The sequence below is a fragment of the Ambystoma mexicanum genome, chromosome 7q (assembly GCF_040938575.1).
Source record: "Ambystoma mexicanum isolate Mex_15411 chromosome 7q, UKY_AmexF1_1, whole genome shotgun sequence".
Lineage (NCBI taxonomy): Eukaryota > Metazoa > Chordata > Amphibia > Caudata > Ambystomatidae > Ambystoma > Ambystoma mexicanum.
Genome location: NC_090941.1, coordinates 790,721,949 through 790,747,722, shown reverse-complemented (window position 1 = coordinate 790,747,722; position 25,774 = coordinate 790,721,949). Strand labels below are relative to the sequence as shown.

Sequence of the window (25,774 nt, the reverse complement as noted above, 5' to 3'; positions counted from 1 at the left end):
TCCGCAATCAGGTAAGGAATCAAATAATGTCCGTGATCTAACCTCTTCGCCTTTCTTTTCCTTTTGTCTAGGAGCTACGGATTCCAGGCGGGCGTGGCAGAAGACTGGATGCTGACTTGCAGACACGGCGAGCGTCACGCTGCTGGATGCAGAATAACGCGAAGCATGGGCTGCCTTTCGGGCGTGGTTTAAATAGCCTGCAAAGTAGTCCCAGGTAAGAAGTTCCCCAGACCCACACCCAAGTGAAAATTAGTCCCTGTAATAAAATAGTCTCATCCAGGCCTCACGTTGGCTTGGACTCATTTGCAGCATGGCCTGCATAAGGTAAGTAAAGTTTATGAGCCTGGCGCCTAAGGCGCCAGGACTGAATCCGAACTGTTGGGGTTTTAATGAGTATCTGGATGCATGCTCCTGGGGCTGATGGACACGATCCGGATGCCCGGGGGTAGACATCATGACAGGATTGTCCTTGGTTGGTGCCATAGGAACCCTGGCCCTGGTTGTATCCAGATCCCCTCTGGGAATTCTGTCCTCGAAAGTGGCGAAAATTGCCGTTGCCCTTCAGCCCCGTGGGTTTGTTCGTGAGCTGGCCTTAAGACTTAAGACTTAAGGGTTTCCCATTCGTCTTTAGCAGTTCTTAGTGCGTCTTCTACTGCCTTGCCAAAGAGCACATCTTTTTCCACTGGCATATTGATTAAGGTGGCCTGTGTTTCTGGCCTGAAGCCTGATTGGCGAAGCCATGCGTGTCTTTTAATGATAGTGCCCTCTGCAATGATTCTACCCGCATTGTCTGCTGCGTCAAAGTTTGACTTTAGGAGACAAGTAGACACTGCTCTACCATCTGATGCCACCTGGGCTAATTGGGACTTAAGTGGCTCAGGTGCAGAACAAAGTAATGCTGAAACCTCATCCCACTTGTGGCAGTTGAAACTTGCCAGGAGTGTAGCATTATTTGCGATGCGAGTCTCGTAGGCTGCAGAAGAGGCTACTTTCCTGCCCATTGTGTAAATCTTTTAGCTCTCCTTGTCGGGAGGAGCCTCGGGGGAAGCAAGGTGAGTGCCTGCTCTTTTCCGTGTGGTGGTAACCATCAGGGAGTCCGGTTTTAACTGGCCTCTTATGTAAAGAGGGTCGGAGGGTGCAGATTTGAACATTTTCTCAATACGCGGGTTAACGGCCCGTGTGAGGTTGGGTGCCTCCAAAGAAGGTTGGATTCTGTGTTGTAAAGACTTTAATATTGGAATGAATTGGCCTACTGTTTTCTTATCTCCCAAAAATTGCTCACGAAGTCTGTCTTCTACCACCTCCTGGGTATCTATGTGAAGTGTTCTGCCGCCTTAGTTAGAACTTCATTGAGTAGTGATTGGTTGTCTATAGGGAAGTCTACTACTGGAGGATCCCGATTAATGGGTGAATCCAAGGAGTAAATGTTGGCCTCCTGGTCTGGGTCTTCACCGTCCCCATCATAGAATTCGTCTAAGAACTCATCCATAAATTGAGGATCAGATGTATCAAACAAAACATCCTCCTGTTCTTCTGGATGGACTTCAGGGTCATACACATCTAAAACTCTGCCCTGAGTTGGGACATCAGTGCAAACCCTCTTAGAAGGGGGTTGAGACACAGGGGGTCGGGAGCTCGAAGGGGCTGAGGTGGGTGGGGTGGTCTCAAGGCTTAAAAGCTGTTCAGGGTGCTTTTCGAAGAAGTTCCCAATGAAGGACATCCTACGCATAACCCTGCCGATGTCCTCTGCGGACCAATCTTTCGAGCTTGGAATGACAATTTCGCGCTCAGAGTCGGGAAGGCCCAGGTCTTCATTAGTGGGTGGGATAGGCTTAAGCCTAGGGTCTTTAGGTTTCCCCTTGGATTTGTCTTCTGTATCCCAACTATGGCCTCCCCTTCTCTCCCCCTACTGTCTGGGCACTGAAGCCCGGGGCGGCCTTCCAAGGCCGTTCGGTCCATCCCGATGATTCTGATTCTTCGGCGTGGTATTACGAAGTCGAAGAAAGGATAGAAAGGGAACTATCTTAATTAACAAAGTCAATGGCTAATTTGCTGAAAGGAACTCCGCTATACACGTCCGTCTAGCATGGTGGAAAAAAAAAAAACAATCTGAGGGTCCTCGACGTGTGAGGAATCATGGGTACAGTGGACGTCACTAGGGATAGTATTACTGGCACGCCCTGTCGACGTCCCTTTGAGTTCCGAAAAACAAACAACAACTGTAATACTCCGCAGCTTCCACTAGATGGCGGGCCATGCACAGCATGCGATTCATGCAGATCCCACAAGCCTCAGAAATATTTATATATGTACAATTGTATCCTAGCTATTGAAGTCACCTAACTGTGTAGGAAAATCTGTGCCCCATCCCAAAAGGGTATCTACTTACTTTATTGAACTAAAAGGAGTGTATTTTGAAGTGTATTTTAATTGTTGCCAACTGCTACCTTTTAAAGAAGGCTAATGTTAGGGAGAATTCTCAGAAATGTGCCAATTCCCTCTACCATAGAGACCACCAGCAACTTTGCTGGATTTTGAGGACTTTTTGACCTGGAAAGAGTGAGACCCTTTTTCCCCACACTCATGTATTTTAATGTGATGTTTTGTACACTTTCTTTTGGTTGTGGAGTCTGACAAACTCCATAGGCTTCATCTGTAACATTGTGTCACACAGCGTGCAATGACACCGGGAAGTCTTAGATTTCCCAAGGTTGAAATAACTTCTCTGGGATAAACCGTTTACCAGAGCAATAAAGCAATAAAGTGAAATTGACTTTACTTACATTTGTAACTATTCTAGACCCAGCACACATTATCTTACAATAGAGTGCTGGAGGGGCTACCTAGTATCCCCTTGTCTAGCCTCGAGTAACATTTTTATGTTACCCTTTCCTCACTGAATGGCTGGTGGCAGTGGTTTCGTTTTTACTACCGTGGTGTGCGTTCGCAGCTGCAGTAAAGCACCCAAGGGTGCCATTTCTTTTTGTAAAGGTCCTTCTTGAGATTTGCTCAACGCGCCAAACCAGGTTTGGTCCCTTTGTACGTTTTGCCTTTGGCGGGATTCACGAGTGAAGCCCGCCTCTGGCTCCAGGGTGTCTGGGGTAGACAGGAAGTGAGGGCGGTGCCCCGAAACTCCCCGTGCTTAGTCTCCTAGGAGACCCAAATGCACTCTGATTGGCTGGCTGTTCCGGCAAGGACAGCCATCCTGCTGGTTGAGTGTCAGCTAGGCTGGAATGAAAGGGAGAGAACTGTATAAAAGGGGAGTCTTTTGGCTTGGAAGGCAGAGTATAACACTGAACGAAGGAACTGAAGAAGAACTTGAAGAGGACGCCTGCTGCAACTCCTGGACATTGGTTTGCCCGGTGAAGCCCTGCTGCAGTGCCGAAATGCCAAGTTCACATAGACAGAGAAGCCCCTGCAAGGACGACTTCTCCCCTTGAGTTGGTGGGACCAATCAACTCCAAAGTAAGCCATCTGGATATCCATCTCGGAGCTGGTTGAATTTCCACAGAGTTGCTGCTGGAAACCGTAGAGCCAGGGAGAGGAACACCAGTTTGTGTGCATTGCTTTTAAGTTGGCCAAGAGCTCCAGGAAGATCCTCCGGACTCCCAGGAAGCAGGACTGTCCGGGCCCAAGCCCCCTCAACACAGTGCAGGACCCCAGAAGTAAGGAAAGTCTCGACAGCCAGGAACCACAGTGTTGCCATTTGCGGTAGACGCAAGGAACTGAAACGCTGAACAGCCACTGAAAGTGAAGTTTGCCGGTTGCGAGTTTTGACCGTCCAGTCCAGTGCAGGAGTGCCCCAATGTCCTCCCTCTTGTCCCCACGACTGAGGCCCAGGAACAGTGAGATCTGCAGAGCTGCACAAGAACAGGATTCATCTGCTGCATCTTTTCTTCATTTTAAAAGGTACTGTACAAAGTCTAACAGAACTTACCTCTTGCTGCAGAGTTGCTTGCATCTTTTAGTCTCACAAGTCTAAACAGCTTGTGGCCCTACATTGATTCATCTTTTTCTTCAAAGACTTCTGAAACATTGTGCAAAGACTTTTCTACTTACCTTCAAAGAAGTGCTTCAGCCTATCCAGACTCTTGCCGATTGACTTTGGCTTAGCCTGTTTCAACTGAATGACTTATTGGGGAATCTGAAAGTATTTGCCTGCTTAAGAAATATTTGTAGTAACTGGTTCGCTCTTATAATCTTTTCCTTTTTACTTACTCTTAACTAATTCTGAATGGGTATTTACTGATTCTGAACTAAGATTGTGTGGTTTTGAAGTATATTTGTGTGGTGTTTTACAGTGCTCCCTTCTAAAGAAGGCTTTCATTAACTGACTGGTAAATAAACAATGGTCTATCAAGAAACCCTGTGTTTAAGTGTTTGCTTGGATACTTGTCACTGAAGCTCTAACTCCCCTACAGCTCACATTGACCCCTCTTGCGATAAGCCTGGCTGCTCAGCCACTCTACCAACTTGTGTAGTACAGACTTAAGTTCGGGTTACCCATTGTCAAGAGGACAAGGCTGGTGTAGTGTCCCACAGGGTTAGTACATATAGTATTGCCTAACAGTACAGAATGAAGTGCCAGGGAGAGTCCTGATGGGAAAGGATTTGAAAACTCTTGGAGTTGTATCTAGTACCCCCAGGCCTCCTAGCAAAAGGAAGCAGGAGCAAACAAGATTGCCAGATAGGCAACCTTGAGAGACTCTGTGGGAGGTTGAGATGTCCAATACCCCCAGTCCACAGGAAGGCCACCCTTGTATTCTCAAAAAGAAAGACAAAAGGAGAATTCCAACCTCTGTTGGAGAAAGAAAGGTCTCAAGCCTAAACCTGTTCACAGGACAAGGACATCCCAGAGAGGACAGACCCAGGTCACCCCAGTGACCCCTTCCCCACCTGATGCTAAATGGAAGACCAACCAAACTCGGCAGAGACCACTACTGGTGACAGAGCTGGAAGAAAACCTTCCTTGCGTTGGAGATCTGGATCTTAAAGACCATCCTGAGCTGCAGACTTTACTTACAGAAGGTGGACCCTCTAGGGCATACTTCAGCAGAGGTCAAAGAGTGTGTCCCTCTCCAGAAGGTATGCACCAACTGAAGGGCAAGAGCCAAAGAAGCATAGGCTTTACCGGGAGGATGGCCTCCTTTACAGTGAACAACAGTCTACACCCAGGATACTACAGGAGACTGCTAGTGCCCCATGAGGGGTGACAGAAGTTCTTACAGTTAGCACATGAGATTCCTCTGGCTGGCCACTTGAGTTTCAAGAGGACCAAAGACTGTTATCTATGTACTTCTACTGGCCCAAGATGGGCGTTAGGTAAGATTTTCATAGTAATGGTAAATCTTCCTGACCTGTGACAACCCCAGAACTTTTTGCTTTACTGTTGGATTATTTTTCCTTATACCTCAGTGAGTCGGAACCTTTTTCCACTCTCACAGAATCTTTTACTCTTTTTATGGCTGTCATTTTCTAGACTTTCCATAGTGCCTTTTTTATTTTATCCTCTTTGACAACATTTTGGCAATAAGTGCCTGTTGTTGCAAGGTTGCCCAAGGGGGTCCCCTTTTAACTTTCTCTAGCTACCCTTGAGTGAACTACAGTTCCCAAGGGAGGAAAGGATCTTTGGGTCACTTTCACATTTTATTTGGTGAAATAAGCACAAACAACCTCTGGAGTGCTGGGGAGATGCAATGTATCCCCTTTCACACTAGAACTGCAACAATTCTGTTACAGGGACAAGCTTACCTTCATTGGCTGGTGGCAGTGACATCTTTTACTAATTTGGTGCACCTTCACTGCGGCCTGTGTTCAAAGCTGCAGTAAAGGCAACCAAGGGTGCTCGTTTTACCAGAATGGCCCCTCACTTGTGTTTTCGCCATTTTAGTGTTTCTTGTCCTTCCTTCCCCGGACATCCAGGGCGTGAAATCCCTTTGTGTGATTTTTATCTTCGGCGCCACCCAGGTTCTAGTCGGTCTGTGAAGGCAGGAAGCGAGGGAGGAGTTCAAAACTACAGAGCCCTTTATCTTTCTCCTTGCCTGAATGGGGGCCAATCCCAGTGAGGGGCAGGCTGTCCTGATTGGACAACCAGACCAGTTGTGTTGTAAAATGCATGGAGAGAATGCAGAAGTTGTGCTGTAATTCCTGTTAATTACTCCGAACCTGGAAGCTGAAGACCAGTCGCGCCTTGAAACACTTGTGTATAGGCGCGTTACAAATGCCATATCATATCATAACCAAAACCGAAGGATGAAGGAAAAGCGGCTGCGACCATTTCCAGCGACCGGAGAGCCTGCTGTGTAACCTGCACCTGCTGTAGCCCTTCCTTTCAATTGACCTGGGGACTCCGAAAACGACGACCCTGACCCAGAGTCTGGTGAGACCCACTAGACACAAGACGACCTGCATTTTGAGCCATTCCACACCGTGCTGCGACCATGTGGGCTGCAATTCCCCAATACCTTGGGACCTCGAGCCATTGTGCAGTGCAGAGTCTTCCGAATTCTGAATCTCACTGAAACTTTGTGGGCATCCAGCAGGATCTCCATAGACGAATAGAGTACGAAAAATCCCTGCACCAGAGTGCTGGACCTTTGTAACGACGAGAATCCGACCAGCAATATTCTATTTTCTGTGCTCCTGAAAAAGGCGCCAAATCCACAGAGCCGCATCCGGCCGCAAGGAAAACCTTGCCTAGTTGTCCTCCTGAAAAAGGTGCCAAATCCACAGAGCCGCATTCGGCCGCAAGGAAAACCTTGCCTAGAGCCTTGCCTGTTGAGCCCTGCTGCAAAGTCCCTTTCAAGGTCCTGTTTCTCAGTCACCACAACAAAGGAATCCACCGACCAGGTTTTTGGCATCAGAGCCTGAAGTTGCTGCAAAATCTTCTGTGCTGTGGTACTGTGCTGACTTGGGTATTTACTTACCTTAAGTCTCTTGTGACTCCTGTGTAGTTGTGGGGTGTTTTCTGTTATTGGGAGGCCTCTTGTCCAGTTGATCCAGTCCCACTGCTGGGATCCTCCTAGGGTGTCTTCTGTGGAGCCCCTGGACCCTCAACTAACTTTAGAGTATAATACCTTTTTGAACAGTCTTCCTAAGGAACTCTGACTTTCGCTACTTAAGAACCGATCCTGATACTGCCTGTTGGGACACTGGACCCTAGTGACCCCACCATCTGCCACAGAACACTCATGCTCCAAGAATAAGGGAAAGACTTTTAGGGATAGGGCCTTTTGCCTAGAATAGAGAATAAGTGTTTAAAAGTTACTTACTTGTAGCGGGTTCTGTAATCAACCCAGACCCGTTGTTGTTTGGTGTCTGGAGGGGTGATGAGATTAAGAAAATTGCTAGATTGCTGAATGTAGGATGCATGGTGGCTAAGAAATGTATATTACAGCATTGGAAATGTCCCTCCCCCACCTTTAAGATGTGGCTCTCGGCCCTCACCTCGACACAAACATGTTAGGAGGAATACATTGCATCTCTACCAGCGCAGTCTCGCCTCATACATTTCTGGACTGCCTTCTGCAGTTACCTCAACAAAGAGACTGATGAGGATTCAATCCCAGCTATACTGCCATCCTCCTGAATAAGATGTGATCCACTGTTGTAAATACCTGACCCTTACCTAGTGAAGATACCACCTATGAATGGTCATATATTTGCTGTATTATGTACGCCTGTGACAATGTTAAGTTTGCTCAAATAAATAAAAGTTACTTACTTGTAAAAGAGTTGGTTGGTAACTAACTCAAAGTTAAGTTACAAAAGTTCTTGCTTCCCTTGAACGTGTGTTGCACTATTCTCAAAAGTATATGTAACATGTTTCTTTCCTTAGAAACTGTTTCGCCATTCTAACAGAAAGAAGACCTGGCCTGTGAAATCCTACTTTACCAAACTACATGGACAGCTCGCCTAATTCCTCTGGCACTCTGGTGTGGTCTGCAAGAAGTGGCTCGACGTGACATACCCATATGAGAGAGGGGGAATCACAGAGCCAAATTTGGAACTACACTGGACGCAAGACCAAGTCCACTTTGCAACTTATTGGTACTCCACGTCCCCCCACCACACCAAACTTGAGGCATTGGCCGCAGGTGACTGACCTCAAAGCCCTAATATTAAATCAACACTATTGAGACAACTGCCCATTCAACCAGATTGTATCCACGCTCCGAGCATGGAAAATGTTGCTCTCCCGAGTACCAAAAAACCTTATTATCGAGGGTTTCCCTCTGTGGAAATTCCATGAGTTCAAGCAGACATGGGACAAATCAATACGGATGAAATAGGAACGCCTGGGGTATAGGTACCTGGCAGACATCTTTCCGGAAGGCAAATTCATTACTCTCAATACCTTGAAACCAGGACATACACGAGTGGGGACCGACTGGCATACTAGAGACTATGTGCAGCCATCTCTGCTAGATGGCCATCCAACCCAAATGAACCAACAGAAACGGCCAGCTTAGCCTACATTGCCAATTCAGGGGACTGTAAACACATCCTCTCTGCACTGTACAAGAGGGCACAGAGCTCCTCTCCGATCCGGACAACCAAACCAAGACTGAACTGGTCCAGGGAATTGGGTATACAACTGTTGGATGTGCAGTGGACACAAATGTGTGCCCATTCAAAGAAGGTCTCCATCAACTTCAGATTTAAATGTATACAATTCAAAATCTTGAATAGGCTCTACTACACACCGGCTAGACTCTCCAAAACTGCCAATTATCAGCCCCTTGGCTCCCCTAAATAAGGACAGGACTTGTCTGACCACCTACACATGTTCTGGGCATGCCCCATACAAGTGGGCTACTGGTCCCGGGTAACAATCACAATAGCCGAAATTACAGAAACCACAATAGAGCATGAACTCATGGGCCCACTCTTCAGCATATGGCCAACGCTCCACAGTAAGAACTCCCGCACAGTCGCTAAAATTGCCTGTATGATAGCCAAACACTTTTCTCTTACACTGGAAAGAAACTCCCACCTGATGTGAAGGAATGGTTCACTGCATTGACCTGGTCTCAAGAATGTGAAGACATGTATATATCTACTCTCCCTCCTGGGTCCAGACCTAGTGACACATAGGCAAGCTTCCGCTCCTACCTTTGTGACAAAAATGCAAATATACGCTAGATATGAGGTTATGTATATCTGGTATATGCTATCCGTACAATGTGACAAGAGTTATAACAGTGATCCAGCTTTTGTGCAATGATATTTAATGTACCAATGTACGTAAAACGGGACATGGTCCCGCAGGCCTATGCTGCTCTGATCAGCCAGAAATAAATAAATAAAGGTTTAAAAAAAGAAAGTAGATGTAAGGAAGGAACAAGTTACTTACCTGTAACTGTTGTTCTCCAGCATGGGTCTGGCATGGATTCAACATGCTCATGAATATTCCCCGTCGTCGGGCTGGGAATCCTCGGTAAAGAAAAATCAGTATCAGTTTCGTTTCGGATCTGTCTTTCGTAGTAGTAACCAATCACTGATCTCTGCGTCATACTGACCACAGCCAATGACTGCCCTCTACCTAAGCCCCGCCTCTGGCAGCCATCTTCAGATTTGGTAGCACGTGAAGTGGCAGTATGACCAAGTGAAGAGCCGCAGAGGGGTAGGCGGGAGGGTTCACATGTGAATCCATGCCAGACCCATGCTGGAGAACAACAGTTACAGGTAAGTAACTTGTTCCTTCTCCAGCATGGGGTCTGGCATGGATTCACATGCTCATGAATATAAGAATAAATAGCAGTACACATGCACAACCACGGGGGGTGGCAAAAGGCTCAACATTAAACAATACAAAAAACTCAACATTAAGCATCTCTTACCTCCTCACCAGGCTCACCTTAAGCGAACAGGTTGCGCAGCACTGCTTGGACGACCCTGGACTCCTCCCTGGAATCCCGACCGACGCAGTAGAATCTCGTGAAGGTGTGCGACGACCTCCACGTAGCAGCCCTGCAGATGTCCAGCAGGGGCACACCAGATAAGAACACCGTAGTAGCAGCGATCGCTCTGGTCGAATGGGCTCTCGGACGGCCTGGCAGCGGTCGGTTAGCCAACCAGTGGCAGTGCATGATGCAGCCGGAGGGCCATCTGGAAATGGAAGACTTCGAGAGAGCCTTCCCTTGATTCACAGGTCCAAAGTTCACGAATAGCTGTGATGTCCTCCGAAAACTCTTCGTGCGGTCCACGTAGAACTTCAGCGCTCTAGCCACATCAAGCGAGTGCAAAGTCCTCTCGGCCCCGGCGACGAACGAGACGGGAAGAAAACAGGTAACACCAGGGACTCGGTAAGATGGAAGTCCGACGGCACCTTGGGCATAAAGGAGGGGTGCGTCCTAAGCACCACCCTCGAGGCATGGAAAGTCAAGTACGGTGCTTTGCAGGATAGGGCCTGGATCTCTCCCACTCGTCGTGCGGAGGTAATGGCCACCAGGAATGCAGTCTTCCACGACACAAACTTCATCGGTGCGGAGTGCATCGGCTCGAATGGGGGCCCCATGAGCCTGGTCAGCACCACGTTAAGTTCCCACGCCGGGGCCGGGGCCTTCACCGGCGGGAACTACCGGAACAGTCCTTTCATAAACTCTTTTACCAGTCGATGGGACCACAGGGACGTCCGTCCTGTGGTTCTGGTATATCTGGAGATCGCCGCCAGATGAATCTTAATGGAGGCATGGGCTAGCCCAGCCTTTGCCAGCGATAGCAGGTACGGCAGCACTTGAGGGGCCGTAATCCGTAGGGGGTTGATCTTCTGTGCTCGGCACCAGATAGAGAACCTCTTCCACTTATGACCGTAGCATTTCAGAGTCGAGGACGCCCTGGCCTTTGCAAGAACCTCTTTGCAATCGGCCGGTATATCGTAGCCTCCAAACTCTAGCGCTGCAGGAGCCAAGCCTGCAGGTTCAGCAACGCCGGGTCGTGGTGGAAGATGGCGCCTCCTTCTCTGGAGAGGTCTGCGTCTGCTGGCAGCTTGATGGGAGGGGACGTTGACAAGTCCAGAAGGTCCGGGAACCAGATCTGCCTCGGCCACACTGGTGCGACGAGGATCATCCTGCACCGGGACCTCTTGAGCTGGTTGATGAGTCGAAGCAGCAACGGCAACGGAGGGAACGCATACAAGTATAGGCCGTCCCAGGGGAACGAGAACGCATCGCCCATGCTTCCCGGCTCCCACTTAGGGGATATGGGTTGCGCACAGGTGGATAAAGATGTTAAAGGACATTTGTACCGCGCACTACCACCACCGGAGTGGTCCGCTGGCTCTCTGGCGGCTCTGAAAGAGGGGAAAGGGAGGGTGAGTTAGTGGGAGGAAGCTGGAAAAAAGCAAGAGAGCAGTGATGTGCTGTTGGCAGCCTCATTCCGTTGGCTGGGCCTGGGGTGTTTGCGGCCAATAGTCGTGTACTGTTGAAGCGAGTCTGTGCTTTTGTTTTGTTGTTGAAATGTAGTGAAGTTTGTGCGTTTTTTGTGCTGTAGGTTTGTGTTTGGTTGGGGATTTGAGAGGTGTATGCAGAGGGGGAAATTGTTAGTGGATTGGTTAGTTGGCATTTCTATCTCGAGGTGAGGCGCTGGGTTTCCGTACTCTCCACAGATGGGGTTGTGGGGGCATTTCTGTGCCTCTGTCCTGATCTGGGCTTGTCCGGCATTCCCACTGTCCCGTTCATATCTGGCCTCCCTTCCATAAACTTCCTTCATAAATCTTACCTTCCTTCCTTTTCCACTCATACGGCCAGTGTACCTACTAAAGTCCACAACTCAGTTCGAGTATGGTGAATGCTAATATATAGAGAACTCTATAACAGTGTGGTACTTGGTAGCAAATATGGGGTGCAGTTGGCTCGAAATGGCTGGGGTTGTTGATTCTGTCTTAATGGGTGTAGCTTGTGTTTTCTTTGACTTGGCGTTACCAGTCTAGTTGTTGTGGGAGTTTCTTAGTTGGTGCTGTCCCTGTCCTAAATTTAATTGTTCTTTTCCTTTCCGTTGTTTCGGTTTTCAGTTTGTCTGTGGTGTTCAAGAGCCAGGTTTTTAGTAATTTCCTGAACTTTAGGTGATCTTTGGGATTTCTTATTTCTTTTGGGATGTTGTTCCAGGTTTTTGCGGCTAAGTAGTAGAAGGAGGTGCCTCCAAGTTTTTTCTTAAGGTATGGTTTTTGTTCCAGACGGATTTCATTGCTTGACCTGAGGAGTCTCGTTGGCTTGTAGATTATTTCTTTTTGTAGGAATACTGCGCCTTGCCCACCGATTGCCCTGTGCGTTATGCACATTGTTTTGAAGGTGATGCAATGTTTGACTGGGAGCCAGTGTAGTGTTTTTAGGGCAGGAGAGATGTGGTTTCTTCTGAATAGTTTGAGGAGTATTCTGGCTGCTGTATTTTGGATCCGTTGTTTCTTCAGGAGATATTCTGGTATTCCGAGGTAAAGGCTGTTTGCATAGTCGATTCTTGACATGAGGGGGACGATTTTGAGTGTTTTGTGCGTGAAGGAGAGGAAAGGTAGGATTCTTTTTCTTGTGTGGAGGAGGAAAAAGCATTTCTTGACCGTTGCATTTATTTGTGGTTCTAGGGTTAGGGTGTTGTACATCAGGACTCCCAGATTTTTTACTACCTTAGATGGTGAGGTTCCCATTTCCGTTGGCCACAAGATGGTGGTTTCGTTCTCTTCGTCTTTGGATATGATCATGATTTGTCTTTCCTGGGTTGATTTTTAGGTTGTTGGCATTCATCCAGTTGGACTTCTTTTAGACACTCTATTAGGGTAGAGTGATTGGCATGGGTGTCTTCGATTTTGTAGATTTGAGTATCATATGCGTAATTGTAGCATGTAATGTTGTATTTTTTGAAGATTCTGATAACTTGAGTCTGGTAGATGTTGAAGTACAGTGGTGATAGTGAGGATCCTTGTGGCACTCCACAGTCAAATCGTGGGGTGGATTTGAAGGGTTTAATCCATACGGTTTCTTTTCTGTCTGCTAGGAATTTAGTCCAGCATAGCGCTGTGTCAGTTATGCCTAGGTCTACTAGTCTTTTGCTTAGGGTGTCATGGCTAATTGTCGAAGGCTGTAGCGGTCGAGCAGAGCAAGGGCTGAGGTTGTGTTTGAGTCTGCGTTTGTTTTTACGTCGTCACAGATGGATAGTAGTGCGGTTTCAGTTCCTCTTGTGGGTCTAAAACCGACTTGAGCTTGGTCTAGCAGGTGGTGTTTTTCTACGTGTTCTTGGGTTAGTTTGTATACGTAGGTTTCGAAGAGTTTAACTGGGTAGGGAATGTTTGAAATCGGCCTGTAGTTGGAGGTCTTCTACGTCACCACTTGTGTTTTTTAAAAGTGGTTTAATATATGCCGATTTGAAGGTCCTTGGTACAGTTCCTGTTGCTAGTGATAGATTTAGAAGGTTTCTGTAATATTCTGCTGGCGTTCCTTGTGCGAGGATTGATTTGAAGATGTCCGGGGGACAGGGATCCATCAGTGATCCTGCTTTCTTGATGTGTTTTACCAGGAAGGTGAATGCCGCTGCTGATATTTCAGGAATGTTTTGGAGTTTGTGCTGTGGTTCTGTGTTGAGTTTGTTTGGTTGTGTAACTGATGGATGGTTTGTCATAAATGCAATAGACCTGCAAAGTGCCTTTTAATGACAGGATTTGTCAATGAAAAAGCTATCCCTGGACAGGTATGCCTGAAGTTGCCAGATGAGAAACGAAAGACAGGACTGTGCCAATGGTAGCATCTCTGGGGACCAACTGCATAGCTAAACACCAGTGACAGAACCGGAGCCACTTGCTCCTATGGTGAGACCTTGTCGAAGGTTTCCTAGCCGCCTGGATAATACGCATATTATCTGCTGACAAGTTGAAACTTTCTAAGGATTTGAACTCAGGCACCAGGCCGCCAAGCTGATCGATTGTGGGCAGGGGTGCCACATCTGCCGATTGCTCTGGTGAAGCAGGTCAGGAATCGGCGGAAGCCTGCTCGGGGAGCACACTGGCAGATGCTGAAGCTTCAAAAACCAGAATCTGGCCGGCCACCAAGGGGCTATGAACAGGAGAGTGCAATTTGTCGTGTTCCTGCGCTTCCATAGCGCCCAGTGAATCAGAGACGTAGGCCCTCATGTTGTGCCACAGAATGTCGAGAGCATCCCCCAGGGAAGAAGCTCCAAGTCCGTTTCTGGAAGCATAAAGAGGAAGTTTCCCGTTTGACAACGTCGCAAAGAGGTCTACTTCTGGAGTGCCCCAATGGCGAAAAATGTCAGAGAGGATCTCTAATTTCGGCTGAGAGAGTCTGCAGTCACATTCAGTTGGCCCGGAATGTGTACTGCCAGCAGCCAAACACCATGCTGAATGGCCCATTCCCAAATCTGAATGGCTAGATCTACAAAGGGAGGTGACCTGGTACCCCCCTGCTTGTTGATGTACAACATGGATACCGCATTGTCTGTGCGGATGCGGACCACTTTGTTCACAAATTACCGGCTTGAAATGAGCGCCAGGAAAATCGCCAGAAGCTCCAGATAATGTTTAAGAAATTGTCCGTCCTGTGGCAACCGTAGGTCGAAAACCTGAAGATTAGCTAACGTCGCGCCCCACCCCAAAAGGGAGGAGTCCATCGTTATGGTCGTTTGAGGGCAGAGCTCCTGAAAAGGAGCACTCACCGACAGATTGCTGGAAGATGACCACCATAGGAGATCTGTCATCATTCAGGGTGGAACTGGAAGAAACTTGGCGTCCGGGTCCACTGCCTGACGCCAGGAGCTCCAAAGAGCCATCTGCGTGCGTCTCATCTCGAGACACGCAAGGGGAAGAGTAAGCACGCACAAGGCCATGAGGCCTAGAAGCCTCTGGAACCACCAAGGCTTTCATGCTCTGACTGAATGAAAACCTGACACGTGTCCAACAGATCCGCCATTCTGTCCACAGTCAGGTACACACTGCAGTCGATCGTGTTCCAACGGAAACCCAGGAATATCAGGTTGCCCGTCAGAGGATCAGCTCTGCGTGACCTGCAGTCTTGGAACCCTCTGAAGCCTGAGGAGGACCGAGACTGGGATCCAGATCTCTGAACTTTGACTGGGGTCTTCACTAGCACCAACAGAGACTTGGCAGTTTGAGTGCTCGCCTTAGTCTTTGTGAGCTTGTCATCCGTTGAGGAATGAAAACTCTAGGCCGTCAAAAGGCAGGTCCGGAACTATCTTGGACCTCCTTCGGAAACTTTGTTGCATGAAGCCAGGAATGAACTCTTGGAAATCAACCAAATCATGTGCTCTGCGTTAGCCTGACGCAATTTCAGCGCAGAGTTGGCAAAAACCTTCTTGCACAAGGAATTGAGTAATTTATCTTCCTTGGCCAGAACTTGAGCCGCAGCTGCAGAGGTCGCAGAAGTCGGCTTGGATTGCAGAGTGGTGGCCGCTAACACTGTTGAGGAAGGAAGCGGACAAGACGCCAAGGCTACTTCCTCGGTGGTGTGAAGCCTGTAACAGGCATCAATTCTCTTATTGGTATGCAGCCCAGTGTGCGGTTTATCCCAGACCTTGCAGGCCTCGGCCAGAACGTTCCTCTGAAGGAACAGGTCAGAGCTCCTGCGGAGTCAAGGTAAGCACCCCTTTTCTTACGGAGCGGGTGCCTCAGGATCTGCCATGTGAAGGAGAGACATGTCCAGGACCCGGTCATGGAATGCTCTGACAGAGCGGGGCTGGTCCTCACTATCCTGATCTGCCTGAGGCTCATCCAGTGTGTCAGGATCAGAGGGTTGCGATGCGACTGGCGTCAAATTGACGTCTCGCTCCGCTGAAGTCTTGTCAACTGGAGACAAAGGAGGCAGAGGCGGAAGAGTTGAGGCGGGCCCTGGAGGTTGAGGCGGTACCGCTGCCGGGGCGACAGGTGCCGTAGCTGAACGGTCAGGGCAGGATGCGGCACCGGAGGGCAGATCTCCCTAAAAAGATCCTTAAAGTACTACGTCTCATGGGGTCAGAGTTCATAGGACTCTGAACTTCCCAAAAAAGGCATCCTGTGCCGAAGTTTTAGGCACTGGAGTGGGCAGAGGCCGCTCATGAGGGGCATACCCCCACGAACGTAATGAGGAAGGCTGCCAAGACGGCCCGCCACCAACCGGGTCTACATAGACCAGTAGGGCAGAAGCAGGAGGAAGCGAGACCGTATGCGGTAGCGGCATCCAAGCGCGCCAGTCATAAGGAGGGGCGGAACAGATTCACACTGTCCCGTGGAAAAGGTTGTCCACCAAACCGAAGGTTCCCAGCACCTGCCGTCGATAGCGTGGGTGTAAGGGTAAAATCAAAAATGGCTGCCGTAGACCATGCGAGAAGGCCCGCCATTTTGTTAACATCTGAGGAGAACTGCGTCACATGTGTGGATGAGGCAGGCATTTCCACAGACTGGTCAGGGGACTCGATCAAAACTTTAGCCTTGACACAAGGATCCTCGACAGACACGGTATTATGGGGCCTCGGATGTTTACTGGACATCCTGACATGGCCCTTGAATTAGCCTCCAAGAGAGGAACCTGGGCAAAGCCAGTAACAGGAGTTACGGTCAGAGAACTCTCCATTTGCCCCCTCAACAGAACCGGCATCACCGCGAGCACGGTAATGTTGAGGAATCCACCTCACAGACAAGACCCTAACAGGTCCCTCAGTTCTGTCAGTACACACCTTAGCCTCAAAGAGAGGAACCTCAGAATGGAGTCCGGTCTTAACAGCTCCCTCGAGAGAGGCCGCAAACCGTGGTTCGGTACAGAAAGCTTAAACGGAGGCCTCAGGGTGCACCCCGGTGTCTGTATGGGAAGCTCCAGACAAGGAGACCTCGGCGCAAACTCCGGTACCCAAAGCCTCAGCACGACTGGGCTGACTATAGGCACCTGTTGGTGAACCTCTGATCGTAATCCAGTGTCGGCAGGCTCATCGCGGGAACCCTCAGAAAACCCTGGTACGCTATTAGGCCTGCGAGGCACCTCAAGGGAAACCCTGGTAGCAGAGCTCTTAAAGCCCCTCACGGACCTGGAGGACCCCGGGAAGGAGTCCCCTGGCCGGGGTGCCCTAAAAAGTAAATAACTTACCGGGCATCTCTTTTCGTCGATGAAGAGTTGAAAATGCAGTGGAAGAACCGCTGGAAGACTTCCTCCCACTGATGAAGACGATGCTGAAGTGCCAGGGCCAAAAGGGAGTTGCAGTAGAAACACGAGTCCCAACGGTGATCCGGTCCCAGACACTCCAGAGAATGGGGATCCGCTCTAGCGAAACGACTAAACGACGTGACCGCAGAACCGGAGCAGGCGAGGAGGACAACGGGAAAGAAGAAAAATGTCTTTCCGGTGATGCAATTCGGCCCCGACAGTGCAGAAAAAAGGACTGAAGGGGGATGAACGGGGAGGAGCTCAGGAGGGTAGGGTTAAGGCCACATGCGGTACCCTGGGTAAAAAGAGAAGGACACATTTTTCAATTTGATGATTTTTTACAAAAGTGATCCGTCCCGTCCCACTTGACGGAGTGTACCAAAAGTATGGAGGAAAGGGGACTGGACGTTAGAGTAAAAGGGAATGCAAGAGGTCTTAACACGGGATTTGAAAAAATAGAAAAGAAATTGGAAAAGATTATGCATGAAGGAAACGGATCCCCTAATGAGATTAAAGAAGCCTCTAGCTTACAAAAGGAGTGCAGGGATCACTGGGAAAGGCTGGGTAAACAGAGTTACACTAAATATATTCAGAGACAGCACGCAGAGGGGGATAAGCCAGGCAGATTGTTGGCCTGTCTATACAAGATTGAGATCCCCCTCCAAGCAGACGATCAGGGCGATGAAAGGGGCAGGAGGCCAGTTGCTCGAGACTCAAGAGGGCGTGAATGTTTTCATGAGTATTATATGCAGTTATATGAAGACGCTGGCTGGGGAGAAGAGTTGGATGTGAGAGGCATTGACTGAAATTACTCTTCCCAAACTTGATAAGGAAGAGAGATAGCTTGGAGCTTCCGATTACATTAGTGGAGTTGGAATGGGTCATTAAGAGCATGCCAACCAATAAAGTGATGGGAGCCGACTGTGATGAAGTGGGGAAAGAAGAGCCAGATCAGAGCACAAGCCAGAGCCAATTAGACAACTGTTCACTCAGCCATGAAGACTGAATGGTATTATGATGTCATCATGCCTCTAGAGAGGAGGGTCTATGAAGAAAAGACATGCTCCCGGTCCAATGAGAAGTGAAAGAATTCCTTATGAGGTACTTCTCTCTAGTGATAGAAAGCTCCGTTTTTCCTTGTGTAGGGGTTCGTGAGCAGCAGCCATTGGAGGAGGAAGAAGAAGGAATCTCCCATGAAGGAATCATACGTACAAAGTATACGAGTGAGCTTATTAGCAGAGGATGTTCGTTTGCTAGGAGTGATTGTGCTCCTGTTGAGCTCTGATGTTAAAAGTTTACCCAAGTTAGGCGACATAAGAAGCCTGAAAGACTTTCCCAAGTTGAGAAACATTCGGAACCTAACGGACGAGGGTTCTGACCTGTGAGGGTGTGCGCCGCTACAACGAACTGTGAGGCAGCTGAAATTACAAGTGGTGAGGTGAGCACAGCTGATCGCAACTTGTTGCCCTGGCAGATGAGCCGCGAAGAACTCGCTCGCTGCACCGGCCCCCACCGTCGTGCGGGAGGAGCCCAGCGATCGACAGAGGCTCCGAGAACAGCCGATTCAGCACAGCTCCCGAACGCAAGGGAGAGCCGCGGGCCAACCTGGCATACGAGTCGTCAGTTGCCTGGAACAGACACGGATGAGAGGTTCGGAGCGTGTTCAAGGACGAAGCGGAAATCCTTGGAGATACGGAGGTGAACGAGGAATCGAAGGTGAGAAAAGGTGAGAAAGTTAATTATTCACACAGCCAGAAGGCGTGAACAATACTGGCCTTACAAAACGTTTAGGATTGAACTCCTACATGTAAAATGAGACCCAGGGGAGCCTAGGGGTCACGAACAAACAACCTTCTTTTAAAAGGGGCATAAAGAAAAGCGAAGAAATATAGAGCTAGATGACAGGAGAAGACGGCCACCCTCAGTCTGGCTCTGCTTAAGACTTATGTTTATGTTTCACTCTGGAAAGGGAAATTAAGATCGGGGAAGGGAAAAAATCTCTTCTCCGGAGACTCGCCTTGAAAGAAAGTTTAAAGTGTTCCACAGAGCAACGGACATTCAGAATGAGATTTGAGAGGCTGCTTGGTGGAAATGGTCTAATGCACGACCCATTTATGCACTAACCGTCAGTTCCTGATCTTTAAGGAGAATAAAGTTAACCTCAGTTCCCTATAAGTTGTGTCCAGAGTGGTCATTTCCCACCCGGCTCGTTACACCGACGGGCTTCCTGGAGACTTTTATAAAGCATGCATGGCAGATATACTTCCCACAATATTAGTAATGCTGAATGATGCGCTAAATGTAGGTAGGCTACCGGAATCGCTGCGGGTGGCGATAATTATTCCAAATACTTTTAGATACTTCAGGATAGATGTCTACCATGACCCTAATTTAGAGCACAGGTATAACACAGAGAAGGCGATAACCACAGTTGAGAAGAGAATGGCTTTCTGGACTTGGTTACCATGGTCCATGATGGGGCGTGCTGCATTGTTAAAGATGGTAGTGCTGCCTAGACGGTTACATTATTTTGCAAACATTCGATACGAAATACCTAAGAGGTTTTTCACGAAATTACAAAGTATATGCAGGAGTTTCATTTGGCATAATGGGTGGAACAGAGTAGCACTGTGGAAACTGCAGAACCCATATAAACAATGGGGTATTAAACTGCCCAACTTTGAAGTGTATTATGTGGCCAGTCAGCTCCAATATGTGGCCAAGAAGAGCAGACTGAATCAGAGTTGCTAAGGGCAGAGAGCGCGCCATATTTTCTAAACTAGAATGTGGTTACCTAACCAGTGAATGACTACAGGGTTCCAACTGTTAAGCCTGGGGAACGCGAAATGGCAGAAAGCTTGCAGATTGCTGAACTGTCCTACCCCATACTCCCTGCAGATACCACTGGTGGTGCTAGAAGTGGTGGATGAACAGATCAGGCTGAATGTGAGAAGAAAATGGGAGCCGGTAGGTATAACGACAGTTGTGGATGTGTGGGTTAAGAGAAGATTAAGGCGTTTGGGGAACTGGTGGGAGACACTGGGTTATACCAGGGACAATATATTACATTATCCCGACTCCAGAAGATCATAAAAGACAGGTGGCGGGGGACGAACAATCCCCACAACTAGTAGAGGTAGTAGAAACATTTTATGACATGTCAGAAGGAGGACACAAGGTCTCCCGCATATACGAGCTGCTAATGTGAGGTGGGCAGGGAGGTAAAACATGCAAGACGGGAGTGGGAGATGGAGGTAGGTGAGCCTATGTCAGACGGGTTGTGGGGAAGAGTACAGATATACCACAAAACGGTGTCACGGAATGTGCGATTCCAGCAGATCTTTCTACGTGAAGCGTAGGGCACACCTGACCCCATATAAGGCATGACCGAAATGCGGGATGGTAAATGCAGAGATGGTGCATATGTTTCGGTCATGTGTAAAGAGGCAAATACTGGGGAGAGGTGGCTCAAATCATGGCCAGAGTGGATATTATGTCTTTTGGGAGGTTTTTCTAGGCCCAGAAGAGCCAAGCATGTTAGCAAACTAAAAGACCTAGCGTACATTCTGGCTAAACGCAGAATTGCAATGAGTTGGAAAGCGCAGAAGAGACCGCCCGCTCAAGGATAGTGGAGAGACCTAGTCAAATGGGCCAATGCGGAAACTGCAGTATGGCAGGACAGGAGGGAGGAATGACGTGGGTGGTGGGGTGGAGGCTTGGAAGCAATTGATAGCCGCCTTGTCAGTCTCGGAGCAAGTTGTTCAGGTTGCAGTGATTTCAGAAGAGCGGAGGATACTATTAGTATAAATATGGTTTAAGCGTGGTAATGGTGGTAGAGTGCGAGGTAAGCCGAGCAGGGAGTGGGGGAGTTGGGTGCGGGAAGAAAAAGCATATTAATTTATGTATACATTTCTTTTTTTAACTAATGTTGTATAAACATGAACGGTTATATGCAGAAAACCAATTAAGTGCTTTAAAAAAAGAAAATTGTATGGCTGTTCCGCTTTTTTTACATGCAAAAAGATTTGAACTCTCCATTATGCCGAAGGCGGCGGAGAGCCTTGTATTCATTCAAAATGCTCTTAATTGTATGCTCGATTCTGTACGCCACTTGCATCACTGCTTAATTAAAGAGTCAACAGGAATACTCCTAAGGGGAGGGGAAGCGAGGGAGACAGACCTTGTTCTAATTTTTGTTTATCATTATGGTTCGTTAGTCTGACGGGCTGTCAGACTTAGTATTTCACAAAACCAATAGAAATGTTACCTTTAAAAGAAAACAGTTAAAAAAACACATGACCACTCTAACTGAAAAAATATGCCCCTCAGGGAGGAGAGACTACATAAAGAAATTAATAATTCCAGGAAAAGGCAGGTGCACCGAGAAGCTCTTCCCACCTCCAACCGCAAATGCAGAAGAACAGTAACCGGGAGGCATTGGTCGATCATGGACTGGTGGGCACGGCGCCAGAAGACGGAGGAATGCTCGCTCATACCAAAACCTATTGTTAAAGCGACAGCATCCTCTTCTGGAGAAGCTTTTTTTCCATCCAGCCTGTGGTGCAGGGAATCCAGACAAGGACACTGGAGTATGGTATGCAGTGATTATATCAAATACAAAACTAATGAAAAAATAACGAAATAAAAACACCAAAATAACTAATTTTGAAAAAAACTAAAAATGGGTTTGTGAAAGGGAATAGTGGTTTTAGGGGTGGGGAAAACTACTTTTAAAAAAAAAGTGGGGTTTGGGTGAACCACCCAAAAAAAACAAAAAATGAATTAGTTACTTTGGAATTAGTCATTTTGTAGTTATTTTCTCATTAGTTATTATTTCATTACTTATAATTGCAAGTAACCCTGGAGTACAGGCTCTTCTAGGCTACAAACAGGAGCTCAATAGCTCCCAGATTCTGGCAATTTCGAACCCTCATCTTAGACATTCTCTTGGATGGGATCATTGCGAATACAATAATGTGCCATTGTTGTAACAAAATTCATTGATAGTCACACAGAAAGGTACAAAAAACAATTGACCGTTTTAGAAAATTAAGCATACTATGAAAAGTGGCAGACCTAAGCAAATGCATATATGTTCACGTTTGGAAAAGAAAAAAATATCCATCAAGACTAAATGTTTTGTACATTTCAAGATCACAAGTTGATTGTTAAGACAGACCGTATTCACCAGTCCAGCACTTATGGTCAAATAAAAAAATTATTTGTTTTAAAACCAATAACTTCATCTGGACACAATCAAATCTCTTACTGCAAAGAGGACATCCCCTTCAACCATTCTTCCTTGGTAAAAAATCCCATACTTTCGGCCTCCAGTTTCCAGGCTAAAACTAACATAATAATCTGAAAAGATAAAGTTAGCATGTTAAAAGAAGCTTTTTTTTAAGAAATCACTCCATTATGCATTACATTAAAATGTTATTAATTAAAATGTAACAAAATACACGCTAGAACAAATGGAAATTCCATGCTGTTGCACAACAACAAAACGCAATATACTTATGATAAAAAAAATTGCATGTTACCAAAGCAGATCCATTTAAAGTAGCAATGCCACTGGTTCCAAATCTGGATTAGCACATATTAGGGAGAATTCTCAAAATGTGCCAATTTCCCTTACCTTTTGAGAACCCCAGCAACTCCATAGGCATCTTTTTCTGTGCGTCACACAGCACCTTCAGTGCAGTGGCACAGGGATGTCTTTCAGACTTTCCAAGGTTTAAATACCTTCTCTGGGACTGACTACTGTCTCCCAGAGCATGTAAAGTTAAATTGACTTTACTAGTCTCTTTAAATTTACAGACCCCAGCACACACCATCTTCCTATAGAGTGCTAGGGGGTGTTGTCTAGCTCACCCCCGCCCCGAGTCAAAACACTCATAACAGTCAAATGTTACCCTTTCCTACTTTAAATGGCTGGTGGCAGTGGTTTAGATGAAACTACCATGATTTTTCCTGACCGCTAACAATGGTAGCTAAAAATCGGGTCAGCCATGTTTTCCAATATGGCGCCCAAGACCTATCTGCAAAAACAGACTCCGGTCAACTTTTTTCACCATTTCTTTTAGGAAAGGTCCTTCTTGTGTTTGTCTCTGCGTGCCAAACCAAGTTTGGTCCCTTTGTTCGTTGGCCTTTGGTGGGCTTCAGTGTGGAAGCCCTCCTCTGGCGCCTGAATGTCTGGGATGGACAGGATGTGAGGGAGGTGCACGAAACTCCCCATGCTTAGTCTCCTAGGAGACCTGAATGCACTCTGGCGCGATTGGCCGGCTGGCTGTCCGGCAAGGGCAGCCACCCTGCTGTGTGAATGAATGGGGGAAAATGTATCCAGCGATTCCATCGAATACAAAGCATTGAATGCAAAAGCATCGAAAAAATGCATTTTATTATAATGGGTAAAAAAAAAAAATTAAAAAAAAAAACTGGTTGGAAGGGTTCCCCCCGCATTAAAAAATAACATTTTAAATGCATTTTTTTGATGCTTTTGGATTCGATGCCATCGCTATAAACTGGGGTGAAACTGTTTAGAAGCAGGTCTCTTGAACTTGGAAATCAGAGTCGACCACTGGAACAAAGGAACAAAAGAACCGAAGAAGAGCTGAAGGAAGAGGACTGCTGCAACTCCTTGACGACCAGTGAAGCCCTACTGCAGGTCTGAATTGCCTGGAACTCCATCGACAGAGAAGCCCTTCAAGGTTAACTTCTTCCCTCGAGTTTGGTGGAAAGCCACTTGCAAGCCATCTGGACACGGTCCCCATCCGGTCGAATTTTCTTCAGAGTGCTGTTGAAAACGGATAGCCAGTGGGAAGGAAACCAGCTTGTGGTCTTTAAGGCACTCGCACCTTAAACCAACGTTTTGCCAAGCTTGTGGCCTCATCCCTGGGTAGTGCAGGAACTTCCCGACGTCGTCCTTGTTCCCACGACTGAAGCTCAGGAGCAGCAAGATCTGCTCGAACTGCCAGGAACAACTGCCTCAGCTACAGCTCTTCTTCACTTTAAAAAGGTACTGTGCAAACACAATCCGGAAATCTTTTCGGCTACGGCGAAAGTGTGTGAAACTTTCCCAGACTTCAAAGGCTTGTCCTTCCCTAAACATTTGTCTAACTTTTCATCTGACCAAATTCTTCTAAGATCCGTGGCAATGACTTAACTGTTTACTAGCAGAACTGTGCTCTCCTATACATGGCCCAGGCCTATGAACTGAATTGCTGGTTGTAGTTTACTGAAACCCTTTACCCTGCCTATGCAAGTATTTGTGCTGTTAATTCTCATAACCTTGCCCTTTTTAAAAGTATGTTAAGTGCCATTTTGCTCCCACTTCTTGGGAGGTGAACTTGTTCAGTAACTTATTTGGTTGTGTATTGGTGGTTTATTAGTATACGATATTGAGCTGCTCTTGCTAGTGTAATGTTTTCAAACTAACTGTAAATAAATGTATGGAACAAGTTACTTGCCTGTAACTGTTGTTCTCCAGCATGGGTCTGGCATGGATTCACATGCTCATGAATATTCCCCGTCAGGCTGGGAATCCTCGGTAAAGAAAAATCAGTATCAGTTTTGTTTCTGATCTGTCTTTCGTAGTAGTAACCAATCACTGATCTCTGCGTCATACTGACCACAGCCAATGACTGCCCTCTACCTAAGCCCCGCCTCTGGCAGCCATCTTCAGATTTGGTAGCACGTGAAGTGGCAGTATGACCAAGTGAAGAGCCGCAGAGGGGTAGGCGGGAGGGTTCGCATGTGAATCCATGCCAGACCCATGCTGGAGAAAAAACAACAGTTACAGGTAAGTAACTTGTTCCTTCTCCAGCATGGGGTCTGGCATGGATTCACATGCTCATGAATATAAGAATAAATAGCAGTACACACATGCACAAACACGGGGGTTGGCAAAAGGCTCAACATTAAGCAATGCAAAAAACTCAACATTAAGCATCTCTTACCTCCTCACCAGGCTCACCTTAAGCGAACAGGTTGCGCAGCACTGCTAGGCCGACCCTGGACTCCTCCCTGGAATCCCGATCGACGCAGTAGAATCTCGTGAAGGTGTGCGTCGACCTCCATGTAGCCGCACTGCAGATGTCCAGCAGGGGCACACCAGATAAAGCCGTAGTAGCAGCGATCGCTCTTGTCGAATGGGCTCTTGGACGGCCTGGCAGCGGTCGGTTAGCCAACCGGTGGCAGTGCATGATGCAGCCGGAGAGCCATCTGGAAATGGAAGACTTCGAGAGAGCCTTCCCTTGATTCACAGGTCCAAAGTTCACGAACAGCTGTGATGTCCTCCGGAAACTCTTTGTGCGGTCCACGTAGAACTTCAGCGCTCTAGCCACATCCAGCGAGTGCAAAGTCCTCTCGGCCGGCGACGAAGGAGACGGGAAGAAAACAGGTAACACCAGGGGCTCGTTAAGATGGAAGTCCGACGGCACCTTGGGCATAAAGGAGGCATGGAAAGTCAAGTACGGTGCTCTGCAGAATAGGGCCTGGATCTCTCCCACTCGTTGTGCGGAGGTAATGGCCACCAGGAATGCAGTCTTCCACAACACAAACTTCATCGGTGCGGAGTGCATCGGCTCGAATGGGGGCCCCATGAGCCTGGTCAGCACCACGTTAAGTTCCCACGCCGGGGCCGG

At 47.7% G+C, this 25,774-nt stretch overlaps 1 protein-coding gene across 1 annotated transcript in view; it reads right to left on the bottom strand.

Annotated features, from left to right (window-relative positions):
• The window catches only part of DCUN1D5 (defective in cullin neddylation 1 domain containing 5), a 337,758-nt gene that overhangs the window by 85,463 nt on the left and 226,521 nt on the right, over nucleotides 1-25,774 (bottom strand). The window contains exon 5 of the mRNA XM_069639028.1: nucleotides 22,399-22,490. Within this exon, the coding sequence (XP_069495129.1) occupies nucleotides 22,399-22,490 (92 nt within the window). The remainder of the gene's footprint in view (nucleotides 1-22,398; nucleotides 22,491-25,774) is intronic.